The sequence below is a fragment of the Arvicanthis niloticus genome, chromosome 2 (genome assembly GCF_011762505.2).
Source record: "Arvicanthis niloticus isolate mArvNil1 chromosome 2, mArvNil1.pat.X, whole genome shotgun sequence".
Classification (NCBI taxonomy): Eukaryota; Metazoa; Chordata; class Mammalia; order Rodentia; family Muridae; genus Arvicanthis; species Arvicanthis niloticus.
This window is the reverse complement of record NC_047659.1, coordinates 64,437,896-64,460,239: the sequence shown is the minus strand read 5'-3', so window position 1 is coordinate 64,460,239 and position 22,344 is coordinate 64,437,896. Positions and strand designations below refer to the sequence as shown.

Here is a 22,344-nt window from a genome sequence, read left to right as displayed (position 1 = left end):
TGCTCGTCTTTTGGGTTAGTGGACAGGAAACACAATTTGAATTTGAATTTTCTTTTCACTTGGGAATTGACCTGGAAGCACGGGATTCATGATCCTGGTTCAATCACATGAGGTAAGTTCATCTCTTACCTCTTTGATAACTCGGTCAAAGGAGGATGAGCCTTCTTTTTGTGCATTTATAGATCCTAACTCCTGGAAATCAAAAGCGAAGACAGAAATCTTGATGGTTTTAAATAGAAGTCTTCCAACTCATGGCCACCCCATAAGATACCACATCACTGAGATGAAAAGGAAAAGCCTTGGTTTTTCTCCTAGGGAGGGTCAAACAACAGGAATTTGGCAGAGACAGGGATTCACATAGAAAGCTTCAACATACCTCGGGTTTCTCGCACTCCTGGTAATACTACAGAAGACACAAAAATGAAGGATAATTAGAACTATTAATGTGTCCTGTTACAGAAGGTATTGACAGAAAATGAGAAGCACTGATATTCTTCTGAAAAAAAAAAAAAAAAACCCTTAATTTTTACTCCTCACTAATCAATTGGACATAAATATCTCTAAGGTAGTATTATTGCAAAGTTGAAGATCTAGTTACTTAGCCCAGGGTGACTGCCTCAGCCATCCAAGTCTTGGCACCCCATAGGTGGTTACTACCATGCCTGGTTTGTTTTTTGAGATAGGGCTTCATGTAATCCAGGCTAACTTTAACCTCTTAAGAAGCCAAGGATGGCCTTGAACTTCTGATGCTTCTGCTTCTACTTCTCATGTGCTGGGATGAAACCCAGGGCTTTGTACATGCCAGACAACACTCTACCAACTGAGTCACCCCCAACCCCAGCTACCCACTACCTCCCTTTAAGTTTTTATTTTGATCCCCAGTAATACAAAGAAAAGTAAGGTGGCAGGACAGAATTAACAATCACAACTAAACCCTCCCAGGATATTATTTACTAAATACATCTATTTAATAGGAAACCACTGCCGGGCAGTGGTGGTGCACGCCTTTAATCCCAGCACTTGGGAGGCAAAGGCAGGTGGATTTCTGAGTTTGAGGCCAGCCTGGTCTACAGAGTGAGTTCCAGGACAGCCAGGGCTACACAGAGAAACCCTGTCTCAAAAAACCAAAAAAAACCACACACACACCCCCCCAAAAAAAAAGAAAGAAAAAGAAAAAGAAACCACTGTGCTATTCTTCTCATGGAAAAGGCAGAAATACCAAATTAAGGCAAGATTCTTCTTTTTATAAGATGAAGAACACAGAATTGATACTCAGTTTGAGTGTCACCCTGCTTTCCTATGTGGCTGCTTCAAAACTATGCAAGATGGTTTTCTTTTCTGAAGAAGAGAATGTGACTTATAAAACTCCAGATTACACTGCAAGAGGAAATACGGCTTCTGGTATATTTTAGAAACAGAAAATGTACTCAGGAGGCAGAGGCAGGCAGGTCTCTGTGTGTCTGAGATCAATTTGGTCTACATAGTGAATTCCTGGCCAGTCATGGCTGCATAGAAAATAGAAAATGGGCTAGAACATAAAAGGGCACAATAATTTCAAGCTTAGTAGATGACAATTAGCTTTATTATTTTCTTTTTTCACTCTCTTTTTTGAGACAGATCTCGTAGCCAATATGACCTTGAACTTTTACCCCTGAATCTACCTGCCAAGTGCTGGGCTTACAGGCTTGCTAGACCATTCCTGTTTCATTTTCTAGTCTTACCAAATACAAAACCAGGCAAGGCTTTTTTTTTTTTTTTTTTTTTTTTTTGTAAAAAGAATTACTGCTGGATGTAGTGGCATACACCTTTAATTCTAGCATTCAGGAAGCAAAAGGAAGAGGGTATCTGTGAATCAGTCTAGTCATATCTACATAGGAGCTCCAGGACAGCAAAGACTACAGAGATACAGAGATACATATATTCTCATTCTCATATTCATATTCATTCATTCTCTCTCTCTCCCTCCCTCCCTCCCCCCCCCCCCCCCCCCCCCCCCGGAGACAGGGTTTCTCTGTGTAGCCCTGGCTGTCCTGGAACTCACTCTGTAGACCAGGCTGGCCTCAAATTCAGAAATCCGCCTGCCTCTGCCTCCCAAGTGCTGAGATTAAAAGTGTGCACCAACCACTGCCTGCCTGGCTAGAGACTCTCTTTTAACCCCATCCCCCATGCCCAAGAAGTCTCCTCAGCCCTAGGCTTGCACAACACAGACATCTGGCAGTCAGTGACCATCCTAGGGCCTCCCAGCTGACTGTGGCTTAGGGATTATAGTAGCCAACAATGCTTTATCTGTTGTTAGGCAGGATATGAGAATGCATAAGACTCATGGGACATGTCTGTAACATGGGCAGAAGGCTCACTAAGCCAAGGGTATTTTTTTTTCCCCATAAGACTGGGAACATATCCCTTTGAAGACATCCTACAACACACTGCTTCCCTTCTGTCCATAGCTGTGCAGGCTTCTTTGCATATCTGGGTCTACAGGTGTCTCCCAGGCCAACTGCTACCTACAAGTATGTGTCCAAGGGACCTCAGATAGCTCAGCACCTTCAAGCTAGGTTCTTGTCATGAGGAGCTGGAATGTCAGTAGCTGACCTCTGAATACAATGTAACAGCCAGCCCTTGAAAGGCTACAGGGCACAAAGTGATGAAATGCTAACCATGGTTCTGGTGAAGGCAGGCCTATCCAGGAAGATCTTTAGGATGCTGAAATCTGATACAAATTACAACAGTGGTCAAACAGAACTCAGGAATTGCTCACTTCAGCTGGGTCATTAAAGTTTATAAAATCTCTGGAAGTGTTCCTAACCCATAAAGTACCTTTCACAAAGTGGACAAGCAACAGCTTCCTCTGTTGGGGGCCGACTTTTAGCAGAAAGCAGCTATCAGCTTTGCAGCCATCTTGAGCCATATACCCTGACATGAGATTTGGATTACAATAGCCTACAACAGCTGAGCACACTCCGATCATCTTGGTTTAGATACCTTGAGATTAAAGGTGCGTGAGATTAAAGGTGTGTGAGATTAAAGGTATGTGACTTAAGAGTATGACTTAGAAGTATAGAGATCAGAGTTAGAGACAAGACCTAAGGGCATGATTAAAGGTGTAACTTAGGCGTGGCTTAGAAGTAGACATATAAAAGGCAGAGACAGAACAGACAATCAGACACTTCAGAGAGTACAACTTGGAGTTAGTTGTTATTAGACATTAGGGAGACACAGAGATGAATCAGACACATCAGACATTAGGTAGAGTCTGCCCTCACCCTCGCTCTTGCTGAACCCTGACCCGCAGACCGGCAGCTTGGGCCGGGATACAGTGGTCGGCCCGGGCCTCAACATTTTGCCTGGGCTTCGACGTTTTTGGCCGCCCCAACGTGGGGCTAGTGTGGACCCCAACATTATTTTGGCTCCTGAACAGGGACTAGTGTGGACCCCAACATTATTTTGGCATCCAACGTGGGGCTAGTGTGGACCCCAACATTATTTTGGCGCCCAACGTGTTCCTAACCCATAAAGTACCTTTCACAAAGAGGACAAGCAACAGCTTCCTCAAGTCTTTCAGCTTCTGCAAACCAGTGTCTGTGCTCAGGTGGGTAGACACATACATTATGGGCAGGACAGGCTGCCTAGGTACTGCAGCATGTCACCACTTTGAGTGTTTGGAATCAAACCTAAGTCAAATGGGACCATCACCTGGCAGAAGCTACAGGAGGCCCTGGCCAGCCTGCACAGTATGCCTGAGACCACTTTTCTTGCCATGACTACTCTCCATGCCACCAACCCCCACCAGCTGGCACCAGGATCAGAGATCCAGCATACGGAAAAGTGTATATAATTGGAGGAACCTTGAGAGGGATATGGGCTCAGACCATACTCCATTGTAGCATGGAGCCCTAGAACTGATGCTTTCAAAACCATTTTACTACCTACATTGATCAGTTTTATTTTTTTCAGTTTTAAACTTGACTAGGCCTTGAACTCCTGATCTCCCTTCTTCTACCCCCAAAATGCTAGGATTCCAAACATATACCATCATGCATAACAACAGCTCTTGCTTCTTTTCAATACTTAGAGAAAATGTGACACTAGGCTAATATTAGAAATTTAAAAAATGCCAGACAGTGGTGGTGCATTCCTTTAATCCCAGCACTTGGGAGGCAGAGGCAGAGTTCAAGGCCAGCCTGGTCTACAGAGTGAGTTCCAGGTCAGCCAGGACTACAAAGAGAAACCCTGTCTCGAAAAACAAAACAAAACAAACAAACAAACAAAGAAAAAAACCAAAAAAAAGAAAGAAATTTAAAAAATAACTCCAGAAAAAAAGTATGTTTTAATCAGCTTTTTTCCTCTGTAATAAATCAATAAACAGAAAATAAAAAAATGTTTAAAAAATAACAAACTATATTGGTGAATGGATCTCATTTCTCCTCAGAATCTGTTTTAAAGGAAGAAGAAGGCCATATATATCAAGGTCAATTACTTCAACCTGCATGAATTTCCTGTTTCTTGGTGGGGAAAGTAGGTATTTCATGAAAAAGTTTTCAAGACAGGCACGTGGGCATGCACTTGTAATTTCTGCACTCAGAAGGTAAATCAAATTCAAGGGCAGCCCAGGTTGCTAAGCAAGAGTGAGGCCAGTCTATGCATCACAGAGAAATCCTGTCTTCAATCATTCAGTTAATCAATGAAGAAAAAATGTCTTTCAAGAGAAAGAGATGCCATGCCAGGTTATAAGTTCATCTTTGAAATTGCTCTTTACAGTGGAATAAACTGTGCATAAAAGGTAGCCAAAATATATGAGAACATTAATTGATTTCCTCTTACCTGTAAAACTTTACCATGGACCACAGTTCCAAGGACTCCTGAACACAGTCTTGGAGTTAAGCCTGTGAACAACCCACGCTTCCCATCGATGCTTGCAATGTGCTGAGCTAAGAACACAAGTCAGAGATTTAGGTTCTAGTCCAAAAACAAGGTTACAAAATATTTCAAGGCAGCATGCCTTCTATGTATTTTCTTTTAGTAATGCCAGCCTTCAATGTCAACCATTCCAGATAAATCAAAGGCACCTACCATAGCAAAAGAGGCCAGGAAGCTGACATACTTGTCGCCCAAAAATATTTCGTCCTACTGTTGGAGGAAGAGGCTCATATCCCACCTTTAAAAACAAAGAAATGCATCAACTCTAAGCAACACCCAGAAATACTTTGGCTACAGGGTCTTTAAAAAAGAAAATCAGGCTCAAATTTGTTTATGTCTGATGCTGAAATGGACTCCATGTCTATCCTTATGCTCATTGCCAGCAAGCTACCTCCTTAGCCCCGTAATCTTTACAAATAAAAATGCAGTTTAGGTTTTTTTAAGTCATTGATGAAGTATCATCCTTATCAGTCTTTTGTTCTGTTGGATAGATTAAGACTGGGTTCAATAAACTCCAATTTGCCCTTTGAGTTGAGTCTATAGAGTAAACCATGTAACCAAGATTATTAAACTGAAAATAGAACAAGGAAACCATTGTGTCAGGAAAGTCTAGTTTACTGATAAGGCTGACAAATATTTTTCACATTTGAACAAAATAAAATATTCACTGAGCCAGCATCAAATGCCTACCTATATGGCTAACTAGACAACAAAAGCAAACACATACAGTTGGGTCATTCACTTACAAAAATAATTACAAGTTAGGTAAACGTTAAATGTACAAACTCATTAGCAATATACAGAAAGTCATAAAAATTAATAATTGCCATTTTATTTTACAATATATTTAGGGATTATAGTGCCATAGGGATACTTGAGATTAAAAAAAAAAATACAGGGCAGTTTGGGCTCTCTATTGTTGCAATTCCTCTATCTGTGCTAAAACTCCCACTCTGAGCTCACTGAATGTGCTACCATTCAACTTTTAAAACAGTATTTAGGAATTTCATCAACCTCCTGAGATTCCTGGCAACACACAAGATATTGTGAAATCAGAATTTAGGATATTGAATTGTTGAGGCAACAGCACTGAATGTCACTAAAAACACTGTCCTTTGAGAACTACTGAGTAGTGGGTTCCTATGTGTACAAATGCTATCGATTGTTTTAGACACAGATTTCACTCTTTGCACTTCAAGATTTACACTAAAATCTGAACTTATATTAGTGAACTTAGCTTGTAACAATTTGTATGAATAACAATTCAAAAATGAAGTCCACTCCAGAGTCTTGATTTTTTTTTTTCTTTTTCAGAACGGTAAACATTGAGGACAGGGATTCTAAAGCCTGCTTCCTTCCAGGACACAATGCACGAGTTATGTCAACCCGAAATAACTGCTTAAAAAATGTTCTGTTCATCACAGAGAAAGTTAGAAAAGCAATTGAAAAATACCATCACCAGCTAAAAGTAGGCCTCCTTACCCATGAATATAAATGACCACTTTAGAAATATTTATAGCAGATTGGAAAGATTGGAAAGGGAGGCAAGAGAGACATCCGGGGGTTTGATGTTACATTTAAACTCCCTAAAGTGTTTAAACAGAACTGATTTCCAGCTCTGACCAACGTGATTTTCATTGTCATGAGCCACATGGGCTACTGTGAAAGAGCTCAATGGATCCTTAGGAAATCTGACTTCATTATCACTTCTCAATGCGCTCCTTGTGTATATCCGGGTATCTGGTGTTAAAATCTCTGAACGGGAATAGAAGTAGAAACAGCAAAATAGAAAAGCCGACTAAAACAATAAGATGTTGGTTTTCCTAGAATTTTAAATTTGTCCTTAGATGAGTTATTTCTCGTCTCAAGTTTGTGATATTTCGCCGAGGAGGAGTGGATGAGGTGAGGTGAATGCCAATTTCAGAGGGGCGACAAGAAAAGGGTTGGGAAGCCCTCGGTGGCAACCGGCCAGGATCAGGAAGGAAAAACAAAGTTGAGAAGAGTCACCGACCAGGGAAGGCCAGGGTGGCAGTTGGCTGCGGAAAGAGAGCGGGCCTGTCCGGGGCGAGTCTCGGGATGTTTCCGAGAGGGGCCGCGAGGCCGTGGAAGTTGTTCCTGACGGGAGAGAAGGGCAGCATCTCGAGAGGGTGAAGGCTTGGGACGCAGAGCCGACCCACAGGCGCAGAGGGCGGTGGCGACCTGACAGGACGCCGGCGGGGAAGGAAAAGGCGACGACTCATACCTGGATGAGCACTTTCACGTACATGAGCGGCTGGGACAGGATGGTGAGACCGGAGCCCAGGAGCACCTGACTGGCCGCGTCCGCCATGATGGCACCCGCGGACGGACGGACAGACGGAGTCACCAAGCGACACAGCCGGTTCCAGATCACGTGTCGGGGGCGCCGGCTTCACTGGCCCGCCCGCGGCGCGCCGCCCGCTTAGGCCCCGCCCACTGGCCCGCCCAAAGAAACGGCAGGCGCTCGCGCGGGGGCGCCTGGGGCGGGGCCTTATGGGCGGGACGCGCATGCGTCTGGGTGTGGACGTCTCGCGCCACTGGGAAAGGCGATTTCTCTTGCGCCTGCGCAAGCCGGAAGTGTCCGGAAGGAGTAGGGAGGGAATGGTAATGATGTGGTGGTGGTGGCGGGGTGACCCTGACGGCAAAGGCAAGGTCAGAGAACTAACAACTGGAAGAACTGAGTTATACTTCTATCCTCTTTCAGGCTTTGACGAAGTAAAGTTTAATGGGTGTTTTCCTGTCTAATGACCAATAGATCCTGTCTGGCTTAACAATGAATTCTGCAGGTTCCTCCTTTTGTGTTTACCACTAGCTCAGTGATAAGCACTTCCCAATAACCTTGGTTTCATTCCTCAATACTGAAAATAAAAAGCAACAGCAACAAAATGTGCCCCCTCAGGGTCAGATGTGGCGGTACAGGCCCTTAATACAGCGTTTGGGAGGCGGGGGCATGTGGCTATGTGAGTTCAAGGCTAATCTGGTTTACAAACTGGATACCGGGTAAGCCAGGGTTACATGGTGACATACTGTCAAAAAAAAAAAAAAAAATTTTTTTTTATGTCTTCTCTGACTACTCGAAATTCATTTTATCTGTATTTCCTACCCGTTGCCGTGTGACACTTGTCACTGGGAAATTATTTTTGCCAGTTGAGAGTGTCAACTCTGGGTTCAAGACCCGAGATGGCCTTTGTACACAATTTTCACCCAGTGCCAGGCATGTACCAGTGCTCAAGATTTATTACACAGATGAACAAATATTTCAGTGCCAAGTGGGCTACACAGGCTATTAGAGGCAAAATGGAGAAAAGGGGTTGCTCCAGCTCTGGTCCCCTTGTTCTGTACCAGATAGCACTTTAGTGCAGGCAGTGTGTAATGCAGAGAATGAACGAGGAACTGAGAAAAGAACCGAGTTTGGAATCTGGCTTTCCTTTTGCATCCATGTGTCATTTTCCTTTTTAAATTTTTTAGTGTTTGTATCTAAATATAAGGACACCACAACTAACCCTCTCAGGGTATTATTAGGAACATTAAATGAAACTGTATATATGGAGTTTTTGAAAATTTGGTTGAAATACAGAAATTAGTCCTAATATGGCCTTCTATTCATCCCAGAACTAGCTAATATTGGGAAGCAGTTTGTAGGCCAGGCACTTGGGCTTTGAAGTCCAATGGACCTGATCCAAAGTCTACCTCTGCCAGTTACTGTGTGACCTTATGCAGGTCTTCCCAACTCTTCAAAACTTGTAAGCAAGTGAGTATAGTAATATCTACTTCAAAACATTATCTCAAAGCAATATGGATAGCCTGGCATACACATCAAAATGTAATAGCAAAATGGTAGTTTTTTTATTCTAGTAAATTACAAGTTGTTCTTAATTAAACACGGATAGTTCTCAACACGAATTAGAAACAGCAAGGTCATTAGGAAGGGTATTTGTGCATTGGTGGTGAAAGAAAAAAAAATTCTGTCCTATTTGCCTATGAGCAAGGAGAGGCTCAGGGTATCACAGGGCTGAAGGGTTGGGCAACTGAGGATGTTCCACATCTTTAATGGCTCATGGCAAAAGCTGCCCACGAAGCTTTGGGAAGACTGCAGGTGAGGAACTAAAGTCAGAATTATGAGTAAGAGCACAGTTCAAATGGGCCATTTGTAAAGATGTGATATGAATGGCAATCCCTGATAAGAAAGAGTTCAGTGTGGTGACCCTCAAATGGGTTACTTAGTAACTTATATTCAAGCTATGAGGAGGAGAAAAGTCAAAGGTGGGTAGGAAGGGAGAGAGAAACAGAACAGCACATTGGCACAGGCAAGGTTTGGGAAAAGAGGGGATAGTAAGTAATGTCAAAATTCCCCAGAGGCAATAAACGGGGCCCAAGAAAAGTGGGGGGGGGGGGGGGGAGTTTACCAGCTAAAACACTCCTGGGCTGGGACAGTCGAACCTGGAAGAGCTTCAAGTTCCATTTTTCAGTTCTGATGTTACCACTTCCTAGGTGGTCTGGGTTAACCTTCTTGGTGCTGGAGCTATGATAAATAAATCACTGGTTCACTCTGATAAATTTTAGCAATGGCCCGGCAGTCCCTTTCTTCTTTATATCTCTTTCAATTTGCTGTATTACTTTAAAATTGGTTTTCCTTATCCATAATTACAAGACGACAAAATACAAGGGTGCAGGGTTTTCTCGTTTTCTTGTTGACTAGTGCCTTGTGTGCTTCTTTTTCTCCCTCCTTCCCTTCATCCTCCTCCTCTATCCTCTTTCTTTATTTTTTGAACATGGTCTCACTATGTAGCTATGGCTGGTCTAAACTTGCTAGATAGACCAGGCAGCCTTGAACATACAGAAATCTTCCTGGCTCAGCCACCATATTCGACTAGTGCTGATATCTTCTGGTGGTTGAAATCATTTTCACTGTCTAACAGTGCCAGGTACTCAGTACCTCCCCCCGCCCTGAATCTGTGAATTTCATATTTGTTGGCATAGTGATCCCAATGGAGGCCCAGAGAATGTACTGAGAAGTGAATGAGCATCCACCTCACTTCCATGCTTCTGGCACTGCTTGGAGTGCTCCTGTTAACTAGAAAAGGCCAATGGATCTCACAGAGCTCCTTTGTGTTCTTTTAAATTGTCTTAGCCTCTCTCTCTCCTAAAACACTGTTACCCCCTCCCCAAATCTGTGAATTTTATTATATATTGACTTAATTAGGGCTTTCTCAATGCAACCATCTAAACTGGTTGGGAGGAAGAAAATACATTGATTTATAGTAATCTGGCTACAGGCTGCCTTCTCCAGAGTCTCACAAGTTGATATGTTGATACCTGTACTTGAAGGCTTCATTGTCAAATAGGATGTCACCTCAAGGAGTTCTGTTTTACTTACTACCTTACAGTGTCACATTCTAGGACCAAAGGAGTCATTTTCAACCCAGAAGGTCTAACAAACATCCTTAGGGTTTGGACTGAGTTGTACATATTGTTCAGAGCTACTGTTTTTGATTCAGGATGGGCTCTACAAGTCAGTTTGAGCATGGGCCCTGTGTTCTCTCTCAAAGCTGGAATAAAATGCACATCCATACTGCAAAGCCTACCCAAATTGTCTGATTCAGAATAGCACAGTTGCCCTCAAAGAAACATTGGAGTGCTGATATAAAAACAAAGGCATATGGCCCCAAGTGGTGGTACAAGCCTTCTAGCACTCGGGAGGCAGAGGCAGGTTTGGCAGATTGAGACCAGGAAAGCCAGGGGCCAGAGCTACACAGAGAAATCTTTTTTTTTTTTTTTTTAAACTAAAGGCATATAATCATCAGGCAGGGAAAAATAATATTTCCCAAGCCAACAAGATGACTCAGCAGGTACAATCATTTGCCATGCAAGCCTGGTGACCTGATTTAAACCCCCAGAACCCACGATGGAAATTATCTTCTGACTTCCACACTAGTACAATGGCATGCCCAAGAACACGTACACAATAAATAAGATCTTTCCACTTCTCTTCCCTTTCTCTTTCTCTCCTTCCTTTCTGCAGTGGTTTGAATAAGAATGGCCCTCAGCTCATATGTTTGAATGCCAGGCTCAGTTATCTGTTTGTCTGTTGCGGTAGATCAGGCTATAGCTCGTAGCTACTGCTTCAGGGCCTCGTGTGTACCATCATGCTCCCCACCATGATGAAAATGGACTAATGCTCCTAACTCTAAGAAAGCTCCCAAGTAAATGCTTTCTTTTTAAGAGTTGCCTTGGGGGCTGGAGAGATGGCTCAGCAGTTAAGAGCATTGACTGTTCTTGCAGGGGTCCTCCTGAGTTCAGTTCCCAGCAACCACATGGTGGCTCACAACCATCTGTAATGGGGTCTGGTGCCCTCTTCTGGTGTGTCTGAAGAAACCAATGGTGGTGTACTCATATGCATAAATTAAATAAATAAATCTGTTAAAAAAATAGAAAAAGAAGAAAAAAAGTTGCCATGGCCAGTGTATCTCTTCACAGTAATAGAACAGTGACTAAGACACCATAATTCCTTCCTTCTTTCTGTGAGATAGGGCATCACCCTGTAACCCAGACTGCCTTTGAACTTATGATCCTCCTGCTTCAGCACTGGCTTCTCTCCTTTCACCATGTGGGTTTGGGGAGAATTCAGGTCATCAGGCTTGGTAGCAAGTGCCTTAACCTATTAGCCATTTTACCAGACCTTCGCTTTTAAAGATCTCAAGTTCCAGAAAAACCAACCACCAACCAACCAACCCACCAACCAACAAATAAAGTAAAACTACTTTAGAAAGGTGGGTAATCAAGGTCATACAGCGACTACCTGTGGTCTGACACATGCAGATTCTACCACAATGAGTGGAGGACTTGATTTTTTAAATAATAATTTGTTACAACAGAAAACAAAGTCGGCCAAACAGAGTGGTGCATGCCTCTGGAGGTGAAGTCAGAAGATGAGTTCAGTGAGTTCAAGGTGATCTGGGGCTACATATGGAGCTGAAGGTTGGCATGGAGTATGTGAAACATGACACCAGAAAAGGGAGCAAACTCAAGCAGCTAGTGCTGTCAGGCAGTGTAGCACAGCACGGCTGTGTGGTCCTTGATCTTACAACGGTTAACTCAGAAAAATTCTTTAACTTTATTCTAAATTATACCCCTGAGGAAATGTTTTTTAAAAAACAGGCAGGAGAGATGGTTCAGAAGCTAAGAATACTTGCTGCTCTTGCAGAGGACCCAGTTTAGGTTCCTAGTGCTCAAAGGAGGCTCAAAACCATCTGTAATTGCAGTTCCAAGGGTCCCACCAGCTCTTCTGACCACCTTGGGCCTCAGGTGTACACTCGATGGGCATATATACATGCAGGCAAAACACTCATTCACATAAGTAAAAAATCTAAAAAAGAAGGGTACAAGAGTCGTTGCATTCCCCAGCTGGTACCTTCAAAAGTGCTGCCAAGGAAAGGGAGCCTAAACACCACAGATGTTCCTTTCCTCACAATGTTCTGACCTCACCGGAGAGAGTAAGTAAGTAAGGTCTTGCTCTTCTTACCGGCAGCATCGTAGCCTCTAGATGTGTGGGTGGATCAGCACTAGCAAGAAGCAGAAAGAGAGCACTAATTCTCCCTTCAAGTACCAAGGCTGAAATGGCAGCCAAATCCAACCTTCAAGTCTGCCGAGAGGCCTCTTCCACAGATCACACCTGGTCACCAGAGGCTTCTAGTGATGACTGAGTCTCTACTGCTTCTGCTCTCTCAGCCCTGCCCCCAACTCTGACTCAGGAGGTTTTAGTGGAACAAAAATGTCCCCCATAGGTTCATGTATTTGAACACTTGATCCCTGGTTAGTAGACTGGTGGGGAGGCTTGCTGGAAGAAATGCATCATTGAGGGTGGCTTAGGAGTTTATAACCCTACCCCACTTCCAGTTTGCTTCCCTAGTTCATGTTTGAAGTTGAAAATCTGATCTCTCAGGTTCCTGCTCTTGCCGTCATTCTTCCACCTCCAATGTGGACTTACCTGGAACTGTAAGCCAAAATAAACTCTTTGTTCCATAAGTCACTTTGGTCATGGTGTTTATCACAGTTAAAAAAAAAAAAAAAGTAACTAATACAGAGGCCAGCACTACCTCTGGGGCAATTGTAGTCTCCATAATAGTATTCACTGGAGGGACTCCTCAAGGGCAAGCAAAGACTACTGTGCAGCTGGGGGAGTCACTTCAGGACACCAGCACCTTCAGAATCCATTATTCTTTTTTTCTAGGACTTGTTTATTTTTTGTTTGTTGTTTGAGATAGGGTCTCACTATGTAGTCCTGGCTCACCTAGAACTCCTTCTATAGACTAGGCTGTCATCAAACTCACAGAGGTCTACCTGCCTTTGCCTTCCAAGTGCTGGGATTAAACCTATCTCTAAGATTCATCTTTTAAATTACATGTAGGGGCTGGAGAGGTGGCTGGGCAGTTGTTGTGGTTTGAATGAGAATACCCTCTGCCCCCATCTATTTGAATGTTCTGTCTCATGTTGGTGGAGCTGTTTGAGAATGATGAGGTCTTGTAGGAGGAGGTGTGTCACTGGGGGCTGGCTTTGAAGTTTCTAAAGCCCATGGATTCCTGCTTAGATCTCCCTGTCTCCTACTTGCAGACGAGCATGTATGATCTCAGTTACTGACCCTCATCCTGCCTGCCTGCCGGCTGCCACGCTCCTTGCGTTGATGATCATGGACCCTTAACACTCTGCAATCATAAGCCCTAGATTAAAATTTTCTTTTTATGAGTTTCCGTGGTCATGGTGTTTTGTCAAAAATAAAAATGTAAAACAGTGATTAATAGCACTTATTACCACAGAGGACCTGGATCTGGTCCCCAGTACTCACATGTTGGGTCACAACTATCTATAATTCCAATCTCAGATGATCTGATGCCCTCCTGGGGCATCCTTGCTTCCTTCTGACCTCCTTGGACATCAGGCATAGACATGGTGCACAGACATACATGCAGGGAAAACACCCATTTATAGTAAAGAAAGGAAGAAAAAAGGAAAGAAGGACGGAAGGAAGGAAAGGAAAGAAGGAAAGCAAGAAAGGAAGGAAGGAAGGAAGAAAGGAAGGAAGGAAGTCAGGCAGTAGAAATGGAAAAGTCATATGGTTAGCCATCAGAAACCTAGACAAACTATTCTGGTTTGCTCTGTGGCCTTGGGTCCATGGCTCTCTGTAAGTCTCAGTTTCTCCACTTGAGAAGCTAGGGAGGCAAGTGCTCAAGGGTACCATGATCGAAGGGACTGTGTGGCTTCAGAAGAAGACTGGTCCTGGGCTGGGATGAGGATAAACTGAGCAGCAGTCCACGCTTTTTCCCTGCCACCCACGCTGTCTTCAGGTCTGCTCTTCAGCTTCTCCTGTCCCTAGCCACCACTCCCATTAGTCTCCATTCCTTGGGTTTCAGTATGCTCCATGGTCTTGTAATTTCTGCTTCAAATAATGTAAATCTTCATTCAAGTGAGCTAGATAATAAAGCAGATTTGTTTTATGAGACAAGACGACCTGAATTCAGGTCTTCTTCTGGGTTAGATGAGTCTATCGAAGGCCTGGATTCCAGTAAAGTAGAAGTCTCTTCTGTTACTTTCATGCTCACTGCACCATTTGCGCTGTACTACAGAAACATGTCTTTTATAATATACATATATGTTATATAACATTATATATGCATATAACATATTCTATACATTTATATACAATTATACATATATAAATACAAATGTACAATTATATATACATATATAATGTTATGTGTGTGTATACATGTGCGAGAGTGCATGCGTGTGTAAGAGACCTGTATTCCTTAAATCTCTCTATTCTTCATCCTTAGATTGGCAGTAAGAAAAATGTAGAAATTACCTGTAACAATGGTATGCAAAGGAGAGAAGGGAATATTTCTGAAAGAGAGACTCATATAGCCTAGGCTAGCCTTAAAGTCTATATGTACCCTTAGAGCCTACGATGACCTTGGACTTACTAGCTTCCTGATTCTACCTTTTGAGTGCTGGGATTGCAGGCTTGTACTCTCCTGCCTGGCTTATACAGACTGAACCAGGGTTTTGTGTGTGTTAGGCAGGCATGCCACTAACCAAGGCACATTCTCACCTCAAGAGCTGTCTTTTTTAAAAATTACCCTTTTTTGAAGGAAAAAAGAAAAACCTTTCCAAAGTTTCCCCAGAGACAACTCGCCATGAGTCACCGGATAGAGGTGGTTCACCTGCCACTTCCTGAGCCAATGGCTGACTGAGACCACTGTGTTCTAACAAGGGGAAATTTTGCTCCCCAGGAGACATTTAGCAACTCCTGAAATATAAACAGTGTGGCTGTTGAAAAATCTGGGTCTGCTGGAAAGATGAGGTTGCTAGGAGCTCAACTTATTGCAACGTCTATAACAAGTCATGCTGAGCAGGGTCCTTGAGTTCTTTGCCACCAAACTAAATTCACTTTTAATAATAATAATAATAATAATAATAATAATAATAATAATAATAGCAGCAGCAATGAGGCCATTCTTCAAGACTGTCTTTGCTGCACTTGCATTGCCTACTTTTGTTTTGACTGAGTGTCAAGTATTCCAGGCTGACCTTGAACTTGCACTTGCTATGTAGCTAAGGATGACCTTGACCTTCTGATCCTCTTGCCTCTAGCTCCCCATGCTCAGATTACAGGCATGTGTCAGCATGTCTGGTTTTATTCTTCTGTTTCTATTAGTTCTCTGAGGAACATGGCAGCCTGCTTGCCGAGAACACCTTTTACAATGTGTTTTAGCTGGAAGATGTCATGGCAGGCTCATGTGCTGAGGAAAGTTTATTTCCAGATTCAGGCATAGTGGCACATGCCTATAATCCTGAACAGGAGGATCATAGGAAGTTTGGGGCCAACCTGTGCTGAAAAGTGAGTTCTAGACCAGCCAGGATTAGATAGTGAGATTCTGTCTCAAATGATGAAAAAGCAAAATAAATTTATTTTCAAATTTCTCTAATGGGCTGTATTTTCTCCCTTTTTCTTATGAATAGCAGGTTGTTACTTGTCTTAGTCACTATTCTGTTGCTGTGATGAGACACCATAACCAAGGCAACTTGTAAAAGGAAAATATTTAATTGGGGGCTTGCTTATAATTTCAGAGGTTTAGCTCATTATCATCATGGCAAGGAGCATGGTGGCATGAAGGCAGGCACTGGAGCACCAGCTGAGAGCTTTACCTCTTGATATGCAAGGAGGGAGGGAGAGAGAGAGAGAGAGAGAGAGAGAGAGAGCAAGAGAGAGAGAGAGAGAGCAAGAGAGAGAGCAAGAGAGAGAGAGAGAGAGAGAGAGCAAGAGAGAGAGAGAGAGAGAGAGAGAGAGAGAGAGAGAGAGAGAGAGAGAGAGAGAGAGACTGGACCTAGCATGGGTTTTTGAAACCTCAAAGCCACCCCTAGTGACATACTTCCTCTAACAAGACCACGCCCACTCCATCAAAGCCACACCTCCTTATCCTTGTAATCTTTTCAAACAGTTCCACTAACTCTTGACTAAGCATTCAGATAAATAGCCTGTAGGAGCCATTGTTACTCAAAGCATTACATTTTAGTTTGGTAAATCAAGATTTTACAAAATTTTCAATATGGCTTTTCTATTTTTTCTCTTCTCTAGAAGCCTGAGGAGAGGCAAAGGCCTTATTACCTGCAGGCCTGGGTCACAGGGGTTGTCTTTGGATTCCAGCACTTAGAACTGGAAGAAAGGCAGAAACAACTGCTTCTCAGCATGGTCTATGTTTCTAGCACAGATAGAAGGAGCTCCCATACTGCTGGGGTCTCTTAAATTTGGTTTTGCCAAACAAGTTCACAACGCTGTCCTGGTTTGTGCCTAGCCTACTGGTGGCCAGCATTAAACACTGTCTCAGTGGCACTGTTTGGTTTTTACTATTCTCCAGACAATTTCAAGAAATAGACAGCAATATCAGTTTTTTATTGGATTAATAGGACTGGAGAGATGGCTCAGAGGTTAAGAGCACTGACTGCTCTTCCAGAGGTCCTAAATTCAATTCCCAGCAAACACATGGTGGCTCACAACCATCTGTAATGGGGCCCTCTTCTGGTGTGTCTGAAGAGAGTTATAGTGTACTTGCATACATAAAAGAAACACATTTTTAAAAATGTAATTAATAAAATTCTTATTGGCTCTTTGTTTTTAATACAGTCTCTAGTAGTTTAGTGTGCCTCTAACTTACTGTGAGCCAAGGAGGACCTTGAACTTTTCATCTCTTACTTCTACTTCCCAAGTGCTAAGAGTCTAGGTGTGTGCCCCTATGCCAATTTGGTTTCAGTTGTTGTTTAAAATTGGATGCTGAGGGTAGGACCCAGAGCTTTGTACACGTTAGCAAGCACTCTTACCAGCTGAGTTACATTCCCAGTCTTCAAACTTTCTTAATTGTGTGTGTGTGCATGCATGTATATGTGCATGTATGTGTGTGTATTCATGTGTGTATGTATGTGTATATGTGTGCATGTATGTTTGCATGAATGTATGTGTATGCGCATGTGTATGTATGTGATTGTGTATATGTATGTGCATGTGTGTATATGTGTGTGTGCATGAGTGTTGGCATGCATATATGTGTATATGTGTATATGCATGTACGTGTATTTGTGTGTGCACACATGTATGTGCATGTGTGTATGCATGTGTGTCTGCACACATGTATGTGTGTATATGTGTGTATGCATGTACGTGTATTTGTGTGTGCACACATGTATGTGCATGTGTGTCTGCACACATGTATGTGTGTATGTGTGTGTATACATCTTTGTGTATTTGTGTGTATGTATGCATGTGTGTGCATATGTGTTTGTATGCACACATGTATGTATGTGTGTGTGTAAATGTGTTGCTAAAGACATATCTTCTGGCCTCCATCTTGTAAGGAGAACACTCTACCACTGAGCTATGTCACTAGATCAAACAGGGCATAGTGATGCACACCTTTGATACAAGCACTTAGTACCTAGAGGCAGGTGGATCTCTGTGAGTTTGAGGTTCACCTGGTCTATATACAGAGTTCTAGGACAGCCAGGGCTACAAAGAAAGATCTTGCCTAAAAAATAAGATAAAAACAATATCAAACTCTGTAGCCTTAACTGACCTTAGAATCTACTGCATAGACCATATTGCCTTGAACTTACCAAGATCAACCTGCCTTTACCTTCTAATGCTGGAAGTAAAAGTTTGCTCAGCTGTGCCTGATGTAAATGGATTTAAATAACTCTATTGGTTATTATTAAGAAATGACCAGCCCATCAATAATTGAGGCAGAGTCCTATGGATTTATTTAACTAGCTTAGCACAACTGCTGGAGGATCACCCCTAGTCTATTATTCTGTACTCCAGACTGTCTACTTCCCTGCTGTGCTCCCCAAGTACCTGTTTTTGAGACTCGCTGGGGTTATTGCTTCTCCATCAGTCCACCCTCAGGAGAAATTTCACTCAGGCTTCATGCCCCTAGTCCATTATGTCTAATGGAAACCTTCTGTTTTCTTTGTCCTTCTTCTCCTTCTCCTCTCTCCTTCTCTCTTGGTCCCTACCTGTGACCCCCTAGCCCAGTAACTGAAAAGATGCCTACCTCCATTCTTTCTAGTAATTGGTTGTAGCCATTTTTATTTAACCAATAGGTTTAAATTTGGAAGCAAGGTTTATACAACAAAGACTGGTGTATCTGGGACTTCTCTGTCTGGGGGCAAGCAGAATTTAGCATTTAAATACATAGCAACACCAGACCAACCTCTAACAGCCTGGCTTAAATTTTTATTGTTTTATGTTTGTTTGTTAGTTTTTGAGACAGAGTGCTTAAATTACATGTATGTATGTATGTGCCTTTCCCCTGGATTCAACAACTCCTTCTGTCCTTTCTTCCTTCATTTTTCTTTCTTTCATGGTAATGAGAACTTGTTGGGGTGACCTTCCTTTACAATGTTCGAAGATATGTCCCTGTATTTTCTTTTTCTTTTCTTTTTCCTTTTTTTTTCTTTTTTGGTTTTCCGAGACAAGGTTTCTCTGTGTAGCCCTGGCTGTCCTGGAACTCACTCTGTAGACCAGTCTCAGAAATCCGCCTGCTTCTGCCTCCCAGGTGCTGGGATTAAAGGCGTGTGCCACCACTGCCCTGTGTCCCTGTATTTTCAAGGGTTAATTCTGTACTGGCAGATCACTAAGCATTGGCAGGATTTTGGTGTTGCCATTTCTGTGGCTCATCCCGGCTTTCTCTGTGTAAATGCTTGTCCTTCACCTGCCCAAAAGAAGGTCAGGCAACCCTCATTGGCTAAAGGCAACCCTAAGACTTGGATAGAATGTTGTCTTGCTGCTGATTGGTTCAGGTTGAAATATGGTTGTAGTCTGATAAAGAGTTGATGGCAGAACCTGGGCCAGGAAGTGTGACTTAAGGCAGGGAGAAAGAGCAGAACAGAGAGAACGGAGCTGTAAGCAGGTAGTGAGAAACACACGGGGGAAACAGGGTGATGAAAAAGTTAGGGTAAGTATAAAGAAGTTAGCTGAGAGACTGCCCAGCAGAAGGCCAACAGCTTTAAACTATATAGAAGTCTCCATGTCTTATTTAAACTGCAAGCGGGTCCCTGAAAGCTCCGCAATGTGGGACACAAGATCCAGGGTTAGGGCCGGAGATGAGCTCCGGACACGAGACCCAGATCAGATGAGAGAACTCGGCCCAGAAGTAGAAGTTGGCGGCCTCGAGCTGCTCTGTGGGTGGTGCGTGGTGGTGGACCTGGTCTCTCACTTCAGATGGACTGCTCACCTTTCCAGAGCCACAGTGCTCCTCTCTGGAGCAGGAAGCCGAGGCCCAGAGCCTGTCCTGACGCTCCATTTTCTCACCATGAGCAAAAACAACAGCTGAAAACCTCAGAATTGACAATGTATTCTCGGAGCAGGTAATCCCTAGAGGACAGTGTTTAGAGAAACTTAAATACAGAAATAAATATTAAAGAAATAAATATTTGGAAGTGGTGAAAGAGAAATAGGTTGGAATGTTTTTAAAGCATGCATAGAAACTGAGAAGAAGGAAAGAAACTGAGTATAAACAGTCATAGAAAGAAATTTAAGTCTAAATAATAAAATGAAGTCTCCAAAGGAAGGAGAGAATTAGTGAGATGAAAAAGGAAAATATCTTCTGTGTTAAAAATAAAAAGGAAAACACTATGGCAGACGGCATTAGGCACCTGTATAGTTTTGTTCTAATTATCACCATGGGGCTAGTTATAATTTGTTTGGTAATGGTCGTAGTTTTTTATATCTTGCCTGTGAAAGATCAGAATAAAACAGACTTAGATGAGGAGAGGTTTGAGAGGTAGAATGCTAAATTGTAAGCAATAGAACAGAAATTAGAGGATCTTTTAAATCAAAATACTCACTTAGATCCCGGGTTTGATTGTATTTTAGTTATTTTACCTTCTGCTCACTCTCCCACAAGAATTCTTATGCAGCAAGAAGATAATATCTTAGAATTTTTTTTTAGCACAAAGCAGTGTAAAAATTAAAAACCTATATAGAAAAGGTTTCTGAATTGATTGTAAGAAGGATAGGACTTCATCAATCAGCAGGAGCAGACCCAGCAGACATTATAGTGCCTTATACTAATAATTAAATTACCTCATTATGGATAATCAATTATGTTTTGGGGAGAAATTAATAATAAATACCCCCAAAGCAAGTGATTTCAGTTTGTAAAAAGAACTAATTGGATTCTTTCTCATATAGTGAGAGGAACACCAATTTCTAAAGATCCTACCTTTTATATAGATGCCAATAAATGTCAGGTTATAAGTTAGGAAACATAGGCAATTCAAAGTCCATATGCTTCAGTTCAAAAATCAGAACTATAGTCTATTCTAATGATTCTATTCGATTTCCAGAATTTCTTAATATAGTTACTGACTCTCGGTATGCAGAGTTGTTTTCCATATAGAAACTGCTGAACTTATTACAGATGATTGAGAATTAACTTTGTTATTTATGTAACTGCAACAGATAATTTGAAACAGAGATCCTCCACTATATATAAGCCATATTCGTTCGATCTCATTTAGGTTTGCCAGGACTATTGGTACTGGGAAATGAGAAAAATGAAATGATCAAATTATAATAATAGACATCATGTAAATAGTAAAAGTTTAAAGAAAAAAATTTCCTGTAACCTGGTGACAGCTAAGGAAATTTTAAAAAAATTGTTCTATCTGTCCTTTATATAATCAAGCTCAATTACCTGCCAGAAGTAACCTTAAAAGTATCCAAAGAAATGAAAATTGGTAAATGGATGTGGTTTACTGTGCAGAATTTGAAAAATTAAAGTACGTATATCATACAGTTGATACCTATTCAGGATTTCAATGGGTTTGTGCTTTGAGTTCCGAAAAGGCTGACAGTGTAATTACATATTTATTAGAAGAGATGACTATCTTACAGATACCTTTACAGACTCAAACTGATAATGCTCTGGTATATGTATCCAGTAAAGTGCAATAATTTTTAAAATATTATAACATAAAACATGTTACAGGCATACTTTACAATGCTACAGGTCAAGCAGTTGTGGCTAGATCTAACCACACTTCAAAAGAAATGCTCATAAAACAGAAGGGAGATATGAGATCTCCCCAAGATAGATTGCATAATGCTTTATTAACTTTAAAATTTTTAATGTCAGTGAGGCAGCGAATACATCTGCTAAAAGATGCTGAATGTTAGAAAGAACTGCTGAGTTAAATCAGCCTATATACTTTAAGGATGAATTAAGTTCAGAATGATGGTCAAAAATGCATTGGAGAAGAAGATATGTTTTTATTTCTAGAGGAAGCAAAAGGCTGTGGAGTCCCTCAAAGTTAATAAAGTTAGATTTGACCACAGGATATCTCCTAAAAATCTTGGCTGCTGACATGGAAGAAGAGACCCAGAACAAACAGGTGACACAATTGCTGACCCCCATACATGGGAGCAGCTCAAGAGGCCGCTGAGACACGAATGTCTCTGCAGAAGCCAATGAGTCTTTTAGGTTTCCTGGTCCTCGGGACTTATATTACATGCCATTCTTTCTTATGGTATGGTTGGAGATTTATCATACAGGTTGGTTATGCAGTCCAAACAGACTTATAGAAAGTGACAGATGCCTTTCTCCAGTTCAGATATAGAACAGAAAAATCATCTTTTGCTGATTTGTGCTCACTGCATATTCTGTATATGTGTTAAAGCAGAAATGTTCCTACAATGCTACCTTTAAAAGTTTATGTGTTTTTAGAGCAAAGAGACCAGCCGCCAATGAAGACAAAGCAATCAGCCCCTGATGACCCAGCCTCATGGACTACCTCAGCTGCTGTTTCCTCCATGATTGCAACCAGGACAGCTTCAAAGAGGCTAGCCTCAGCTGGTCCAGC

General features: G+C 42.1%; 1 protein-coding gene and 1 long non-coding RNA gene across 3 annotated transcripts in view; one reads left to right on the top strand and one right to left on the bottom strand.

Moving 5' to 3' along the window:
- The window catches only part of Mtch2 (mitochondrial carrier 2), a 19,819-nt gene extending 12,225 nt beyond the window's left edge, over positions 1 to 7,594 (bottom strand). Inside the window, exons 1-5 of one of the 2 annotated variants that reach the window (XM_034496350.2) lie at positions 7,182 to 7,594; positions 5,071 to 5,155; positions 4,822 to 4,928; positions 377 to 403; positions 130 to 192 (exon numbers count right to left, since the gene is read on the bottom strand). In XM_034496350.2, coding sequence (XP_034352241.2) covers positions 130 to 192; positions 377 to 403; positions 4,822 to 4,928; positions 5,071 to 5,155; positions 7,182 to 7,445 — 546 coding nt within the window. In that variant the 5' untranslated portion in view covers positions 7,446 to 7,594. Of the gene's footprint in view, positions 1 to 129; positions 193 to 376; positions 404 to 4,821; positions 4,929 to 5,070; positions 5,156 to 7,159 lie in introns of both variants that reach the window. The other variant, XM_034496349.1, reaches the window with a different exon arrangement.
- LOC143441364 (uncharacterized) lies at positions 7,559 to 22,344 on the top strand. The gene is made up of 3 exons (XR_013108696.1): positions 7,559 to 7,587; positions 19,724 to 19,848; positions 22,209 to 22,344. It is a non-coding gene; the product is annotated as an uncharacterized LOC143441364 (long non-coding RNA).